This window comes from Oncorhynchus gorbuscha, linkage group LG05, assembly GCF_021184085.1.
Source record: "Oncorhynchus gorbuscha isolate QuinsamMale2020 ecotype Even-year linkage group LG05, OgorEven_v1.0, whole genome shotgun sequence".
In the NCBI taxonomy this organism is placed as follows: Eukaryota; Metazoa; Chordata; class Actinopteri; order Salmoniformes; family Salmonidae; genus Oncorhynchus; species Oncorhynchus gorbuscha.
Window position 1 is genome coordinate 24,920,094 of NC_060177.1, and position 15,349 is coordinate 24,935,442.

Here is a 15,349-nt window from a genome sequence, read left to right on the forward strand (position 1 = left end):
TCTGGAGAGAGTTTGCTGCACTGAAAGTAAAGGGGCTGAATAATTTTGCACGCCCAATTTTTCCATTTTTGATTTGTTAAAAATGTTTGAAATATCCAATAAATGTTGTTCCACTTCATGATTGTGTCCCACTTGTTGTTGATCCTTCACAAAAAAATACAGTTTTATATCTTTATGTTTGAAGCCTGAAATGTGGCAAAAGGTCGCAAAGTTCAAGGGGGCCGAATACTTTCGCAAGGCACTGTATGTGTATAAATCTGACAACAGAAGCCCTGAGCTCTCCCTGTGTTCTATAGCAGTGGTTCTCATCAGCAGGCTCAACACACCCCACAGCCAGTTCCTTTTAGCCTGCCAACACTAACATTAGCAAAGTGAACACTTCCCGACTGCCTGCAAATGCCAACCCTGTGTCCTTTTGCTGAGAGAGATTAGAGAGAGACCGCCCTACCCTATGCTGCTGACTGGGATAGGGGCATACAGAAACCAACCGCCGTTCTTATTCTGGAAGGGCAGGGAAGATAGTGTCACATGAAAGAGACTCATACAGTTCAAGTCAGAAGTTTACATACACCTTAGCCAAATACATTTGAACTCAGTTCTTCACAATCCCTGACATTTAATCCTAGTAAAAATTCCCCATTTTAGGTCAGTTAGGATGACCACTTTATTTTAAGAATGTGAAATGTCAGAATAATAGTAATGAAAATTATTTATTTCAGCTTTATTTCTTTCATCACATTCCCAGTGGGTCAGACGATTCCTCCTGACAGAGCTGGTGTAACTGGTTCGTAGGCCTTGCTCGCACATACTTTTTCAGTGCTGCCCACAAATTTACTATAGGATTGAGGTCAGGGATTTGTGATATTGGCTACTCCAATATCTTGACTTTGTTCTCCTTAAGCCATTTTGTCACAAAGTATGCTTGGGGTCATTGTCCATTTGGAAGACCCATTTGTGACCAAGCTTTAACTTCCTGCCTGATGTCTTGAGATGTTGCTTCAATATATCCACATCATTTCCCTTCCTCATGAGGCCATCTATTTTGTGAAGTGCACCAGTCCCTCCTGCAGCAAAGCACCCCCACAACATGATGTTGCCACCCCTGTGCTTCACGGTTGGGATGGTTGTCTTCGGCTTGCAAGCCTCCCCCTTTTTCCACCAAACATAACGATGGTTATTATGGTCAAACAGTTCTATTTTTGTTTCATCAGACCAGAGGACAAAAAGTACGATCTTTGTCCCCATGTGCAGTTGTAAACCGTAGTCTGGCTTTTTTTATGGCGGTTTTGGAGCAGTGGCTTCTTTGTTGCTGAGCATAGCCTTTCAGGTTATGTTGATATAGGACTCGTTTTACTGTGGATATAGATACTTTTGTACCTTTGCTGTTGTTCTGGGATTGATTTGCACTTTTCAGTACGTTCATCACAAGGAGACAGAACGGGTCTTCTTCCTGAGCGGTATGACGGCTGCGTGGTCCCCTGGTGTTTATATTTGCATACTATTGTTTGTACAGATGGCATTTGGAAATGGCTCTCAAGGATGAACCAGACTTGTGGAGATCTACAATTGTTTTTCTGAGGACTTGGCTGATTTCTTTTGATTTTCCCATGATGTCAAACAAAGAGGTACTGAGTTTGAAGGTAGGCCTTAAAGTACATCCACAGGTACACCTCCAATTGACTCAAATTATGTCAATTAGCCTATTAGAAGCTTCGTAAGCCATGACATTTTCTGGAATTTTCCAAGCTGTTTAAAAAGGCACAGTCAACTTTGTGTATGTAAACTTCTGACCCACTGGAATTGTGATAGTGAATTATAAGTGAAATAATCTGTCGGTAAACAATTGTTGGAAAAATGACTTGCATCATGCACAAAGTAGATGTCCTAACCGACTTGCCAAAACTATAGTTTGTTAAAAGAAATTTGTGGAGTGGTTGAAAAACTAGTTTTAAATGACTCCAACCTCAGTGTATGTAAACTTCCGACTTCAACTGTACATATAAACTCAGCAGAAAAAGAAACGTCCTCTCGCTGTCAACTGCGTTTATTTGTATTTGTATAATATTTGTATGAACATAAGATTCAACAACTGAGACATAAACTGAACAAGTTCCACAGACAGAAATTTAATAATGTGTCCCTGAACAAAAGGGGGGGGGGGGTCAAAATTAAAAGTTACAGTCAGTATCTGGTGTTGCCACCAGCTGCATTAAGTACTGCAGTGCATCTCCTCCTCCCTAGCCTTCACCCTCTGATCCAACAGGTCCCAGATGTGAGATCCGGGCTCTTCGCTGGCCATGGCAGAACACTGACATTCCTGTCTTGCAGAAAATCACACACAGAACGAGCAGTGGCATTGTCAAGCAGGAAGGGTACCACATGAGGGAGGAGGATGTCTTCCTGTAACGCACAGCGTTGAGATTGCCTGCAATGACAACAAGCTCAGTCTGATGATGCTGTGACACACCGCCCCAGACCAGGACGTACCCTCCACCCCGCTCCAGAGTACAGGCCTCGGTGTAACGCTCATTCCTTCGACAATAAACACAAATCCGACCATCAGCCCTGCAACTCGTCAGTGAAGAGCACTTTTTGACAGTCCTGTCTGGTCCATCGACAGGGGGTTTGTGCCCATAGGCGACGTTGTTGCCAGTGATTTCTGGTGAGGACCTGCCTTACAACAGGTCAACAAGCCCTCAGTCCAGCCTCTTTCAGCCTATTGCAGACAGTCTGAGCACTGATGGAGGGATTGTGCATTCCTGGTGTAACTCGGGCAGTTGTTGTTGCCATCCTGTGATGTTCAGATGTACTGATCCTGTGCAGGTGTTGTTACATGTGGTCTGCCACAGTGAGGACAATCAGCTGTCCATCCTGTCTCCCTGTAGTGCCGTCTTAGGCGTCTCACAGTACATCTGCAATCCTCATGCCTCCTTGCAGCATGCCTAAGGCACGTTCACGCAGATGAGCAGGGACCCTGGGCATCTTTCTTTTGGTGTTTTTCAGAGTCAGTAGAAAGGCCTCTTTAGTGTCCTAAGTTTTCATTACTGTGACCTTAATTGCCTACCATCTATAAACTGTTAGTGTCTTAATGACCGTTCCACAGGTGCACGTTCATTAATTGTTTATGGTTCATTGAACAAGCATGGGAAACAGTGTTTAAACCCTTTACAATGAAGATCTGTGAAGTTATTTGGATTTTTACAAATAATCTTTGAAAGACAGGGTCCTGAAAAAGGGACGTTCCTTTTTTTGTTGAGTTTATATATTCTTAGTTTCATTCCTTTTCTTAGATTTGTGTGTATTGGGTATATGTTATGAAATTGTTAGATATTACTTGCTAGATATTGCTGCACTGTCGAAACTAGAAGCACAAGCATTTCGCTACACTCGCAATAACATCTGCTAAACATGTGTATGTGACCAATAAACTTTGATTTGATATACACTGAAAGTGTAGAATTCATTCATTCCGTTATGCCACTCTCCCCCAGAAGGAAGGGCCTTACCTGTTGAGGAACTTCCTGAAGACTCTGCGGTAGGCATAGCCAGCACGCCTCACCCTGATGTTCTCCTTCAGGCCCAGGTACTCCACTTGGTGCTTTACCCTGAAGAAAGAAGAGAGAGGGGAATACAGGGTCAGTCTGGCTGGGATGTATGAAGAAGGTTGGTCAGCTGCTTCAACCAACCCTTCACCACAAAGATATAGCAGTGAAGACGTTCATCTGTCAGCATCTACCTTCCTCCATTTCTAAGATAAATCTAAATAGATCAATTATATTTTATGTTGAACCTCATGGTGGGGCTATAACATAATTGATATGTTCCAACACTAAGGATACTGTAAGGAACTAAAGAATGCACCCGGGCTTCCTGTGAAAACAGCAGTTCTGGTGCTAATTAGGAAGTCCGACCTGAGCCTGAGCCTGAGCCCAGCTCACTGCTGCTCACAACAGGAAGACCATTAGGCCCCAACAACACAGCACCCTGCATCAGTACATCTTCTACCAGGGAAGGAAGAGTGGGAAGGAAAAACAGAGGGAGTTAGAGTGTCTCAGAGACTTCCTCCATCACCCAGTCTTTTAAAGAGGCCCGAACAGGGAAATACAATACCAGTGAGTGATTCAACAAGCAGACCTAACAACATTGAGTTGAGTAATGTGATATCCTGCTCAATATCAATTGACAATCTCCAGAACGGACTGTAAATGATGTAATAAAAAATGGTTTAGTTTGACACTTTCACACACATCTCAAAGACGGTGTGTTTTGCAGTTCCCTGACATTTCAGTGTTCAGACACTCACCGGCTCTCCTCCCAGTCCTTGGGCTTCTTGGTCTCATTGGGTTTGATGCAGCGGATGTAGTGAGGGGTGCACTTCATCAGCGTCTGGACCAGGTCATTCGCTTGTTTCTGAACGGAGAAGGAGGAGGAAGAAGAGGAGGAGGGAGAGGATGAAGAATAGTTTGTGTTTAAAACATATAAACTGTATCTACATGTTGCTGAATCACTGTTTGTACTCCAAGCTGTAGTGTTCAGGGACACAGCACTGACGCGACTGATTACAAGGTGGTATCTTTGTGCTTGAAAGATACTGATGCGTGTCAGAGAGAGAACCTGAACCCTGATTAAAACTGTCATCGCTAGAACACAGCAACGACACTAAAACAACACTGGAGTGAATTTGCTTTTCATCTGCAGGCTCTGGATTTGCACCTGACAGAGAGTGATAAGGTCAGGTAGCCGCGTGGCCCATAGATACACCCATGTCACTGATGTACGGCGTACAAACACACGTCTCACAGCAGCTCAACACACCTTGATTTTACTGCCCGCTGTCGTCGGCCGGCCTTTCTTTTCGGCGTTGAGGTTATCTGGAAACAGGGCCCTGATGAAAGCTCTGTAGAGGAGAACCAGGGTGTAATAAGGACTGATGGACAACATTGGCAACGTATATAGAAGACCAGGCGAAGACTTTTTTCCACTTGAGTTTTCTTAGAAGCAGCAAACTCAGGTCTGTGGAATCTCTGCGCTGGCTGCCAGTGGCTCAGCTCACATTGTTGTTTAGCTTCGGGGAACTGAGCTGAAGTTTGAATAACTGTGGTTTTAACTGCTCTCCTGCCAAACTGTGACTTTCACTTCCTCGAAATGTGCATTTTTATTGCACTGTGACTGGAAAGTTATACCAGCAAATATGGTATTTTCTTCATGCTCATTCCTTGTAATCATGCTACAGTCAGAATGTCCTCACATGGTCTCTAAACCCATGATGGATGTGTGCTGGTCAGAATGTAGCACATAGCTGCTGGGATTCCAGAACCTCTCAATAGTTCTGATCTCAACCTTTCTGTTTATCACTTGAAGTGCTCAAAGTGCTCATTTTGCAGTCCTCAAATAAACCTGTTGTAAATAATAACTAACAAGGTTCAAGTTGAAGAAATCTACTGCTTAAGGAATTATTTATTTGTTGTTGACAAACATATTAGTCACGTAAAACAAATACAAGGACTGTCAGGACACAAAATGTGCAAACGTTTACGCATGAGAGCTACCATCTTTCCCTGCATGAGTATTTGTCTGGTCTTAAACTTTTTAATCAAGGCCATGTGGACATAAGGGAGGATCAGTGGGCTTTGTGTGTGCAGATGGACCAGCAGCACACTAACAATGTCCAGCTGACTATAATGATATTTTCTTTCTTCTCTGAGCAGACCTGCTGTGCTAAGGAATGAGGCTCCTTTCCCTCCACACATTTGTGTCTGTGTGTCTATAAGTGTGTGTGTGTCTGTGTGTCTATAAGTGTGTGTGTGTGTGTGTGTGTGTGTGTGTGTGTGTGTGTGTGTGTGTGTGTGTGTGTGTGTGTGTGTGTGTGTGTGTATAAGTGTGTGTGTGTGTCTGTGTGTCTATAAATGTGTGTGTGTGTGTCTGTGTGTCTATAAATGTGTGTGTGTGTGTCTGTGTGTCTATAAATGTGTGTGTGTCTGTGTGTCTATAAATGTGTGTGTGTCTGTGTGTCTATAAATGTGTGTGTGTCTGTGTGTCTATAAGTGTGTGTGTGTCTGTGTGTCTATAAGTGTGTGTGTGTCTGTGTGTCTATAAGTGTGTGTGTGTCTGTGTGTCTATAAGTGTGTGTGGGGGGGGGGGGTTGGAGTTTTGGGGTCTGGGGGTCTTGGCATGGCCCACCCTGCAGGCCCCCCTGCAGGCTACACACAAAAGGGCTTTAGAGACTGTGGGGGCTGTTTGCACAGATGGCCACTGGCGGCTCAAAGGAGGCCCAGGAACGCACAAGACAGTCAGGGGAGTCTACTCCTCAATGTAGCTCCCTAGGGAGACAGTGAGACACTCGCCAGACCTTAGAAGTCCTGAGCAAACCCCCAAGAGAGGGGAGAGCACCTCCAGCCCTGCACACGCCTATTGATCTGCCTTTTCCAGCTGCACTAGTCCTCTGCAAGTCTCCTTCAGATGCATCCATTCATATAGATCATAATCGAAGATGTCTCTTTGTGAACTTAAACAAAATGCAGGGCCCGGTCTCAGAAAGAACAGCTAGCTGCATATGCTCTCTAATGCTCGCATAAGTGATGAGTGACTTACATTTCGCTGCTTTGCATCAACTCGATGAGGTCACTGAAGAGGACGTCACGGTTCCTCTCACAGAAGCCCTCTGCGTCGTAGGACACCTGGAGGAGAGATGGTAGAGGGTTAGTGACGATCACAGCACACAGTTAACCCATTCAGACAGCAGTTAGGGCACCTGGACTGAACTGACGGTACTATCAAAATTAACAGAGAATGTTAAGAGCAACAACAACAAAAATCATTGACAAAAGAGAATCGATTGATGACAGGTTCTCTGCAAGACCCCCAATGTTACATTTTAAAGCTTGCTTCCCAACTCCAGCTTCATATACAGAGTGTGTATAGATCATTGGTATAGCCACTATAGTCTGGGGTGGTACTGTAGGAATGTAAGAAGCCATGATGACTTAGGACCAGGACCCCTCCAAGCCATTATGACATGGTTTATTAAGACTTGTGGCATGTGTACCAGACTGAGACCCAAACACATTTGAAGCAAACAGCACAGACCAAGAGAATGAAAGGGTGAGAGAAATTGAGAAAGAGTGAGAAAAGGACTGGAAGAAGAGAAAGAGACGACGTGAGAAGAAGAAAGAGCACAACAATATGAAAGACAGAATGAAAGAAAGATAGTGGGAGAGACGAGAGGAGAGGGGAATAAGGAGAGGAGAAACGGTATACTGCACGGTGTTGCAGACCTTGCCAGCGTAGTGGTGGATGATGAAGCCTTGGTTCCAGCTGTTGAAGTGTTCATGGGAGTTGATGGCCACCCTCAGCTTCTGCAGCATGGTCTGGTCTGCCCCCTCGCCCACCGCGTGCATGGTGGCACACACGTCATCCAGGATACTCATGATGCCAGGGGGGTTCTGGGAGGAGAACCAAAGAGATGAGCACAGAGAATAACCTCAGCCACCACATCAGATCTAAAACATTAACATGTCCCCCATGACCATCTTGATTATAACTGACAATGCCAACTTTCTTTACACACTAGACACTTTCTGAATTCCACTTAAATACATCAATGTCAGGGATAGACTAAAGTGATAAACATGCTTTACAGTATTCATCGTGTACTCCACCAGCTCAAAGCATAACAGCAGAGCCAATTCACAATTAGCTACCGCATTGCATCCCAGAACATCACACACCCATACTGAATGATGTCATCACAACACTGCTGCCCTATCTGGCTCCACACGGTGTCCATGGACACGGCGGCCAGTGGCCTTCACTGGTAACAGTCATTGCAGTGTCTCTGGCTCTTTAGTTGTGGCAATGTCACAAACAGAGAACACAGTTTTTTTTGTCACTAGTGGAAATGCAGCTGTGGTAAAGTTACCACAGTCACAGATGTAGCCAACTGGGCACGGTCTAAAACAGAGTAGTCAGAGACTGGACACAGACTCCCTGCTTGGCTGCCTCAGATCTCAGCTTGTTTAAGGGTCGCCCTTGTTGTGGATTTCATGGATTAAGCCTCTCAGCGGGACGGATAAATCAAATTAAGAGGCATGTCGGCACGTTTGAGGATGTTAGACTGCCGGTCATGGGAAGAGTGGGGAGGCTTCAGTGGCCCTACTGTAACTCAATTGGCAGAGTTTGCTCTTATGTGGAGCATTTTGACGGCAGGCATAACAAACTACAGATCTATCTAAAGCAGTTTCACAACGGTTTCCTGTTACCCCATTTATATGTGACTTCAAGGTATGCATTAAATTAATAGTGGGCACTGGGGACTCTGCTTACCAGTTTGCTCTCAATGAGATCGCAGACAATCTTGTTGTTAAAGTATTCGATAGGAGTCCACCGGATGCCTTCTTGTACATACTCCTCCTAGAGAGAGGGGGGAGGAGAGTGATTGGTCTGACGATGATTCTCTACTTAAACATGAGAAGAGTAACTTCTGCTGATGTAAGAACAATGTGTGAAAAGCCCAAAACATTACCTGCTCAGCTTTAAGCGTGAGCTCAATGAAGATCTGTTGCAGTTTCTCATTCACAAAGTTGATGCAGAACTGCTCAAAGCCATTTTTCTACACAGAAAGAGATGATGCATTAGTGATAAACCAGAGAGGCTGTGAGAGTGAAGTCATCCGTATGGACACAGAGAGCTGGGGAACTCCTCTGGGCTTCCTGAATGGGCCATGTTTATGAGGTGAGGTTATCTACCAGTCAGCCTGGAGTGGCTGGAGGAAAACATCTACACAGTACTTTACACCACAATAGACCTGGGACCTGAGACTAATGTTTTATCTAAAGAAACCCGATATTTCCCTGCTCAGGCCCTCTGAGCACTGAGGTTTATTTTCTCTGTGCTTTGTTAGTAATAGGCCTGTGTATTAACATAAGGACTGTGGACGGACCCAACCACTGTTTAGATAACAGTTGTATGCTATCTAAACTTACAGCTTTACATTAGCTCATGTTAGGTATCAGAGGACAGGTACATCATGGTTTGAGGCTGTCGCCACGCTACGACACTGAAGCTGTCCCGTTTCATTATTTAATCAAGGCCAGTCCTTTTCAGGGGGCATCTGTGAGACCCCCAATAATGCAACCTAAACACACAGCTAATCAGATTAGAAAGGTCCATTAAAGAATGCTGTCCCAATCAAGAGATGGGACATAATCCGGACACTTTACAAAATCAGTCTGATCCTGTGTCTTCAAGCTGTTTAACTACCCAAACTTTACTCTGATTATTGAGATGTAGTGACCATGTATCACCTTATGCTAAGATTTCCATATGTAAATCATAACATAAAAGGGCAAATCTACAGAAAACTTACTTGGAATATTTCAAATCCATAGATATCCAACACGCCAATATTAAACTCTTGATGAACCTTCACGATGGCTTTGTTGATGGACTGAAACAGAACAAAATGCTTTGTTACATTACATTTACATTTAAGTCATTTAGCAGACGCTCTTATCCAGAGCGACTTACATTTGGCCATTTATGAAGGGAGAGGACCGGTATTATTCTAAAGGTCAACAGGTCAAGGAGAAGGAGTGTCCATTCATACCTCTACTAGGAAGTCAAAAACACGTGAGTGCAAGGCCTTGGACAGGGCGTCCCGTGTGTAACACGCCTGCTCCACATTCAGTGTCACATCGATGGACTCCATAGAACTGCCCCACTTGCTGTCCATCTTCCTGCTGGTCAACTTCTCCTTCAGCCGCTTCTGGTCAATCCCCAGCAGAAACGCAGGGAAGGCCAGGACTGTAGAGAGAGAGACGAGAGAGAATGAAGAAAGACATTCTACAGATGTGTGGCACACACCCTCATGAGACAAAACACCAGTACATTCTGAATATGTTGGATACAATGAAACAAAGGGTTCAACATCAAAACAGAATGCAATCAAGTCTGGTGATGACTCATTGCTCCCTCCTCCCTGCCATAGCCACAACAACTGGGTTCTCCTAGCAGAGGCCTGAGCATGTGGAGGGCCATTAGGACTCTCCTGAGAGCCCCTCCCTGCCTCATTACACTGAGTCACTTCCCCCAGAAGGAAACTGCTCTCAGTCTCTGACTCTCACGGTGTCTGAGAATGCATCAGATGGATCAAATAGCCCCCGTTTGGGAAATGAGGGTGTGACTGACTGTACTCCATACCACAGCACAGGCCAAGTCTATCCTCAGGACCATGCTGCATCTCCTACTGTAGCCCTCTCCCTCAAAGAGGATATAGATAGTATCAATGATGAGCAGCCAGTTCATCTATACCCAAAAGAATGATCCATACCAGTCTGATGGATGGTTATAGGTTTATATGTACAGTACAAGGGAGTGTTTTTTCTAGTGGATCTGAGGCAGGGATTTGTTTGGCTGAGCGTGAGCAGATGTTTGTCGACTTGTGTTGGTGTGGTTTTATATGGAGCACCAGTGTTCTTGATATGTGAAACACATTGCAGTCAGACAGGAAGTGAGATAGGGGGGAGAGGAAATGCAGAGACTCTACACAACGCCGCTTTGTACCCTGGCTAACCAGAGGTGCTATATTGCATAATTCAGCCTGGATGGGTGGCTGTGAGGCGGGCAAGGAAGTAGAGAAGAAGGGAGGGAAGGAGGGAGGAAGGGGAAGAGAGGGGCAGGGGGAGAGTAGGAGTGGGGCAGGAAAAGGCTGCATTTCTCTGAGTAATTTTAGTCTGTGATGTTATGTGCTCAGACATTGAAAATGTTTTTTTTATTTTCTCTGGTAATTCAGCGTGGCCTGGATCTTGGCTGCAGCCCTGCATTAACACAATGAAGCTTTGGGGAGTGAAAACAGTCAGTGCAGCATGCTGAGAAATGTGCTACCTAACCAGTCCCATAAAGGGCAGCCCAGGACAGAGAGACAGTCTGACCCCTTTCTCCCATCCCACACCCTGTTGACTCCCCTCAGATGTTAAAGGACTGGATTGGTACAAGTAACAAACTCTACCTAGCCCTCTACATAAACAAAGTTACAAGGGTTGGTACGTACACTCCTCGCTCTCAACAGCGGCGTAGTTCCCTGCTTCCCTGAAGTTGATGTTCCCAAGGTGCAGGACTCCGGCTACGATCTGCAGCACCAGGCCACGGTCCTCCCCTGAGATGCCAATCACCTCCATGGCATGCTGGTAGAGGACAGAGACAGAACAGGAGGCATGAACCCAGGGGTGGAAAACAGGTTTACAGTGGCTTACAAAAGTATTCACCCCCCTTGGCATTTCTCCTATTTTGTTACCTTACAACCTGGAATGAATTAAAATATATATATTTTTTTTGGGGGGGGTGGTATCATTTGATTTACACAACATGCCTACCACTTTGAAGATACATAACTATTCACCCCCCCAAAGTCAATACTTTGTAGAGCCACCTTTTGCTGCAATTACAGCTGCAAGTCTCTTGGGGAATGTCTCTATTAGCTTGGCACATCTAGCCACTGGGATTTTTGCCCATTCTTCAAGGCAAAACTGCTCCAGCTCCATCAAGCTGGATGGGTTCCGCTGGTATACAGCAATCTTTAATTCATACCAGAGATTCTCAATTGGATTGAGGTCTGGGCTTTGACTAGGCCATTATAAGACATTTAAATGTTTCCCCTTAAACCACTCGAGTGTTGCTTTAGCAGTATGCTTAGGGTCATTGTCCTGCTGGAAGGTGAACCTCTGTCCCAGTCTCAAATCTCTGGAAGACTGAAACAGGTTTCCCTCAAGAATTTCCCTGTATTTAGCGCCATCCATCATTCCTTCAATTCTGAACAGTTTCCAAGTCAGCTGCCGATGAAAAACATCCCCTCCCGGCATGATGCTGCCACCACCATGCTTCACTGTGGGAATAGTATTCTCGGGGTGATGAGAGGTGTTGGGTTTGCACCAGACATAGCGGTTTCCCATGATGGCCAAAAAGCTACATTTTAGTCTCATCTGACCAGAGTACCTTCTCCCATATGTTTGGGGAGTCTCCATACGTGCTTTTTAGCGAACACGAAACGTGTTGTGGTTCCATATTCTTTACATTTTTTAATAATAGATATAAAATGGTGCTCTGTGGGATGTTCAAAGTTTTGGATATTTTTTATAACCCAACCTTGATCTGTACTTCTCCACAACTTTGTCCCTGACCTGTTTGGAGAGCTCCTTGGTCTTCATAGTGCCGCTTGTTTGGTGGTGCCCCTTGCTTAGTGGTGTTGCAGACTCTGGGGCCTTTCAGACCAGGTGTAAATATTTTATTTGATTTACTTTACGTTTATTTAACTAGGCAAGTCAGTTAAGAACAAATTCTTATTTTCAATGACTGCCTAGGAACAGTGGGTTAACTGCCTGTTCAGGGGCAGAACGACAGGTTTGTACCTTGTCAGCTCGGGGGTTTGAACTTGCAACCTTCCGGTTACTAGTCCAACGCTCTAACCACTAGGCTACCCTGAGATCACGTGACCGATCATGTGACAGATTGTGTGACAGTTAAATAAAGTCAAGCTGTGTGCAATCTAACTAATTATGTGACTTCTGAAGGCAATTGGTTGCACCAGATCGTATTTAGGGGCTTCATAGCAAAGTAGGTGAATACATATGCACGCACAACTTTTCCGTTTTTTATTTATTTAGAAACAAGCAATTTTTTTCATTTCACTTCACCAATTTGGACTATTTTGTGTATGTCCATTACATGGAATCCAAATAAAAATAAATTTAAATTACAGGTTGTAATGAACCAAAAAAGTAAAAACACCAAGGGGGGTGAATACTTTTGCAAGGCACTGTACTTACTGCTGTGGTACCTAAACTATGTCCTCTAATTACTCCTGTTATGGTTTCACTGGTAAAATAAAAACAGGTGCAGTACAGGGTGGAGAATGGAAGAGAGGCCGTGAAGAAGAGAAAGGCAGAGAGAGCGAGAGAAAGAATAACAATTGAAAGATACCAAGTAAAACGTACCACTGTTTCCTGAAAATCACTTTTGTCGTTGATGTCATCCACTTTGTAGGATCCAGACTGATTGAGGTAATTGTAGTAATCCAGGCTTGTGATTCCGAGGCTGCTCTTCTGTTCTCCAGTGGCTCCCTCTATCAACTGCACAAACAGAAGACAGTGTTAGATGATTATGCTTCTGTCATGTAAGAACCTGTATACAGTAATTCTAGACTTAAAAGGTCAACAGGAGCTTTCAACCTGTAAACTCACATAGTCTTTCCTCACATTTCTACATGACAGAAGTATTTTAGACAGGCAGCACCATACACACATGCTCATTAAGTGATCAGCACCACACGTTTTATACCCAATTTAGAGTTGTATGCTTTATTCTCCTTTCACGTGTCAAAACGTTGCATTATGGGAGTTTGGAAGAGAGGTGGCGGACAGAGACCTCAAGTGGTACACAGTGAGAACAACTCGACCAGCTTTCAGGAGCCAAATAGCACATCAAATCAAATGTATTTGTCACGTGCGCTGAATACAACAGGTGTAGAACTTACAGTGAAATGCTTACTTACAGGCTCTAACCAAGAGTGCAAAAAAGGTATTAGGTGAACAATAGGTAGGTAAAGAAATAAAACAACAGTAAAAAGACAGGCTTTATACAGTAGCGTGGCTGTAGAAGTAGCAAGGCTACATACAGACACCGGTTAGTCAGGCTGATTGAGGTAGTATGTACATGTAGATCTGGTTAAAGTGACTATGCATATATGATGAACAGAGAGTAGCAGTAGCATAAAAGAGTGGTTGGCGGGTGGTGGGTTGGACACAATGCAGATAGCCCGGTTAGCCAATGTGGGGGAGCACTGGTTGGTCGGCCCAATTGAGGTAGTGTGACTATGCATATATGATAAACAGAGAGTAGCAGCAGCGTAAAAAGAGGGGTTGGGGGGAGGCACACAATGCAAATAGTCCGGGTAGCAATTTGATTACCTGTTCATGAGTCTTATGGCTTGGTGGTAAAAACTGTTGAGAATCCTTTTTGTCCTAGACTTGGCACTCCGGTACCGCTTGCCAAGCGGTAGTAGAGAGAACAGTCTATGACTGTGGTGGCTGGGGTCTTTGAGAATTTTTAGGGCCTTCCTCTGCCCCAGTCTCTGTATAGGTCCTGGATGGCAGGCAGCTTAGCCCCAGTGATGTACTGGGCCGTACGCACTACCCTTGGTAGTGCCTTGCGGTCAGAGGCCGAGGAATTGCCGTACCAGGCAGTGATGCTCTCGATGTTGTAGCTGTAAAACCATTTGAGGATCTCAGGACCCATGCCAAATCTTTTTAGTTTCCTGAGGGAGAATAGGCTTTGTCGTGCCCTCTTCACAATTGTTTGGACCATTCTAGTTTGTTGTTTATGCGGACACCAAGGAACTTGAAGCTCTCAACCTGCTCCACTACAGCCCCGTCGATGAGAATGGGGGCGTGCTTGGTCCTCCTTTTCCTGTAGTCACCAATAATATCCTTACTCTTGGTCACGTTGAGGGATAGGTTGTTATTCTGGCACCTCCCGGCCAGGTCTCTGACTTCCTCCCAATACGCTGTCTCGTCGTTGTCGGTGATCATTTGTAAGTCGCTCTGGATAAGAGCGTCTGCTAAATGACTTAAATGTTAAATGTAAATGTAAATCAGGCCTTCCACTGTTGTGTCGCCTGCAAACTTAATGATGCTGTTGGAGTCATGCCTGGCCATGCAGTCGTGAGTGAACAGGGAATACAGGAGGGGACTGAGCACGCACCCCTGGGGAACTCCAGTGTTGAGGATCAGCGTGGCAGATGTGTTGCTACCTACCCTCACCACCTGGGGGCGGCCCGCCAGGAAGTCCAGGATCCAGTTGCAGAGGGAGGTGTTTAGTCCCAGGATCCTTCGCTTAGTGATGAGCTTTGAGGGCACTATGGTGTTAAACCCTGAGCTGTAGTCAATGAATTAGCATTCTCACATAAGTGTTCCTTTTGTCCAGGTGGGAAAGGGCAGTGTGGAGTGCAATAGAGATTGCATAATCTGTGGATCTGTTTGGGCGGTATGCAAATTGGAGTGGGTCTAGGCTTTCTGGGATAATGGGGTTGATGTGAGCCATTATCAAACTTTCAAAGCACTTCATGGCTAAGGATGTGAGTGCTACAGGTCTGTAGTCATTTAGGCAGGTTGCCTTTGTGTTCTTGGGCACAGGGACTATGGTGGTCTGCTTGAAACATGCTGGTATTACAGACTCAACCAGGGACATGTTGAAAATGTGAAGACACCTGCCAGTTGGTCAGCACATGCCTGGAGCACACATCCTGGTAATCCGACTGGCCCCGCAGCCTTGTGTATGTGGATCTGTTTAAAAGGTCTTA

At 44.9% G+C, this 15,349-nt stretch overlaps 1 protein-coding gene across 3 annotated transcripts in view; it reads right to left on the minus strand.

Annotated features, from left to right (window-relative positions):
- The window catches only part of LOC124035730 (unconventional myosin-Ie-like), a 70,013-nt gene that overhangs the window by 12,107 nt on the left and 42,557 nt on the right, over positions 1-15,349 (minus strand). For 2 of the 3 annotated variants that reach the window (XM_046349345.1, XM_046349344.1), the window contains exons 8-18: positions 12,987-13,121; positions 11,048-11,180; positions 9,605-9,801; positions 9,365-9,445; positions 8,522-8,608; positions 8,323-8,409; positions 7,275-7,442; positions 6,592-6,677; positions 4,816-4,897; positions 4,304-4,410; positions 3,507-3,605 (exon numbers count right to left, since the gene is read on the minus strand). In XM_046349345.1, coding sequence (XP_046205301.1) covers positions 3,507-3,605; positions 4,304-4,410; positions 4,816-4,897; positions 6,592-6,677; positions 7,275-7,442; positions 8,323-8,409; positions 8,522-8,608; positions 9,365-9,445; positions 9,605-9,801; positions 11,048-11,180; positions 12,987-13,121 — 1,262 coding nt within the window. Of the gene's footprint in view, positions 1-3,506; positions 3,606-4,303; positions 4,411-4,815; positions 4,898-6,591; positions 6,678-7,274; positions 7,443-8,322; positions 8,410-8,521; positions 8,609-9,364; positions 9,446-9,604; positions 9,802-11,047; positions 11,181-12,986; positions 13,122-13,232; positions 13,567-15,349 lie in introns of those variants that run through there. The other variant, XM_046349346.1, reaches the window with a different exon arrangement.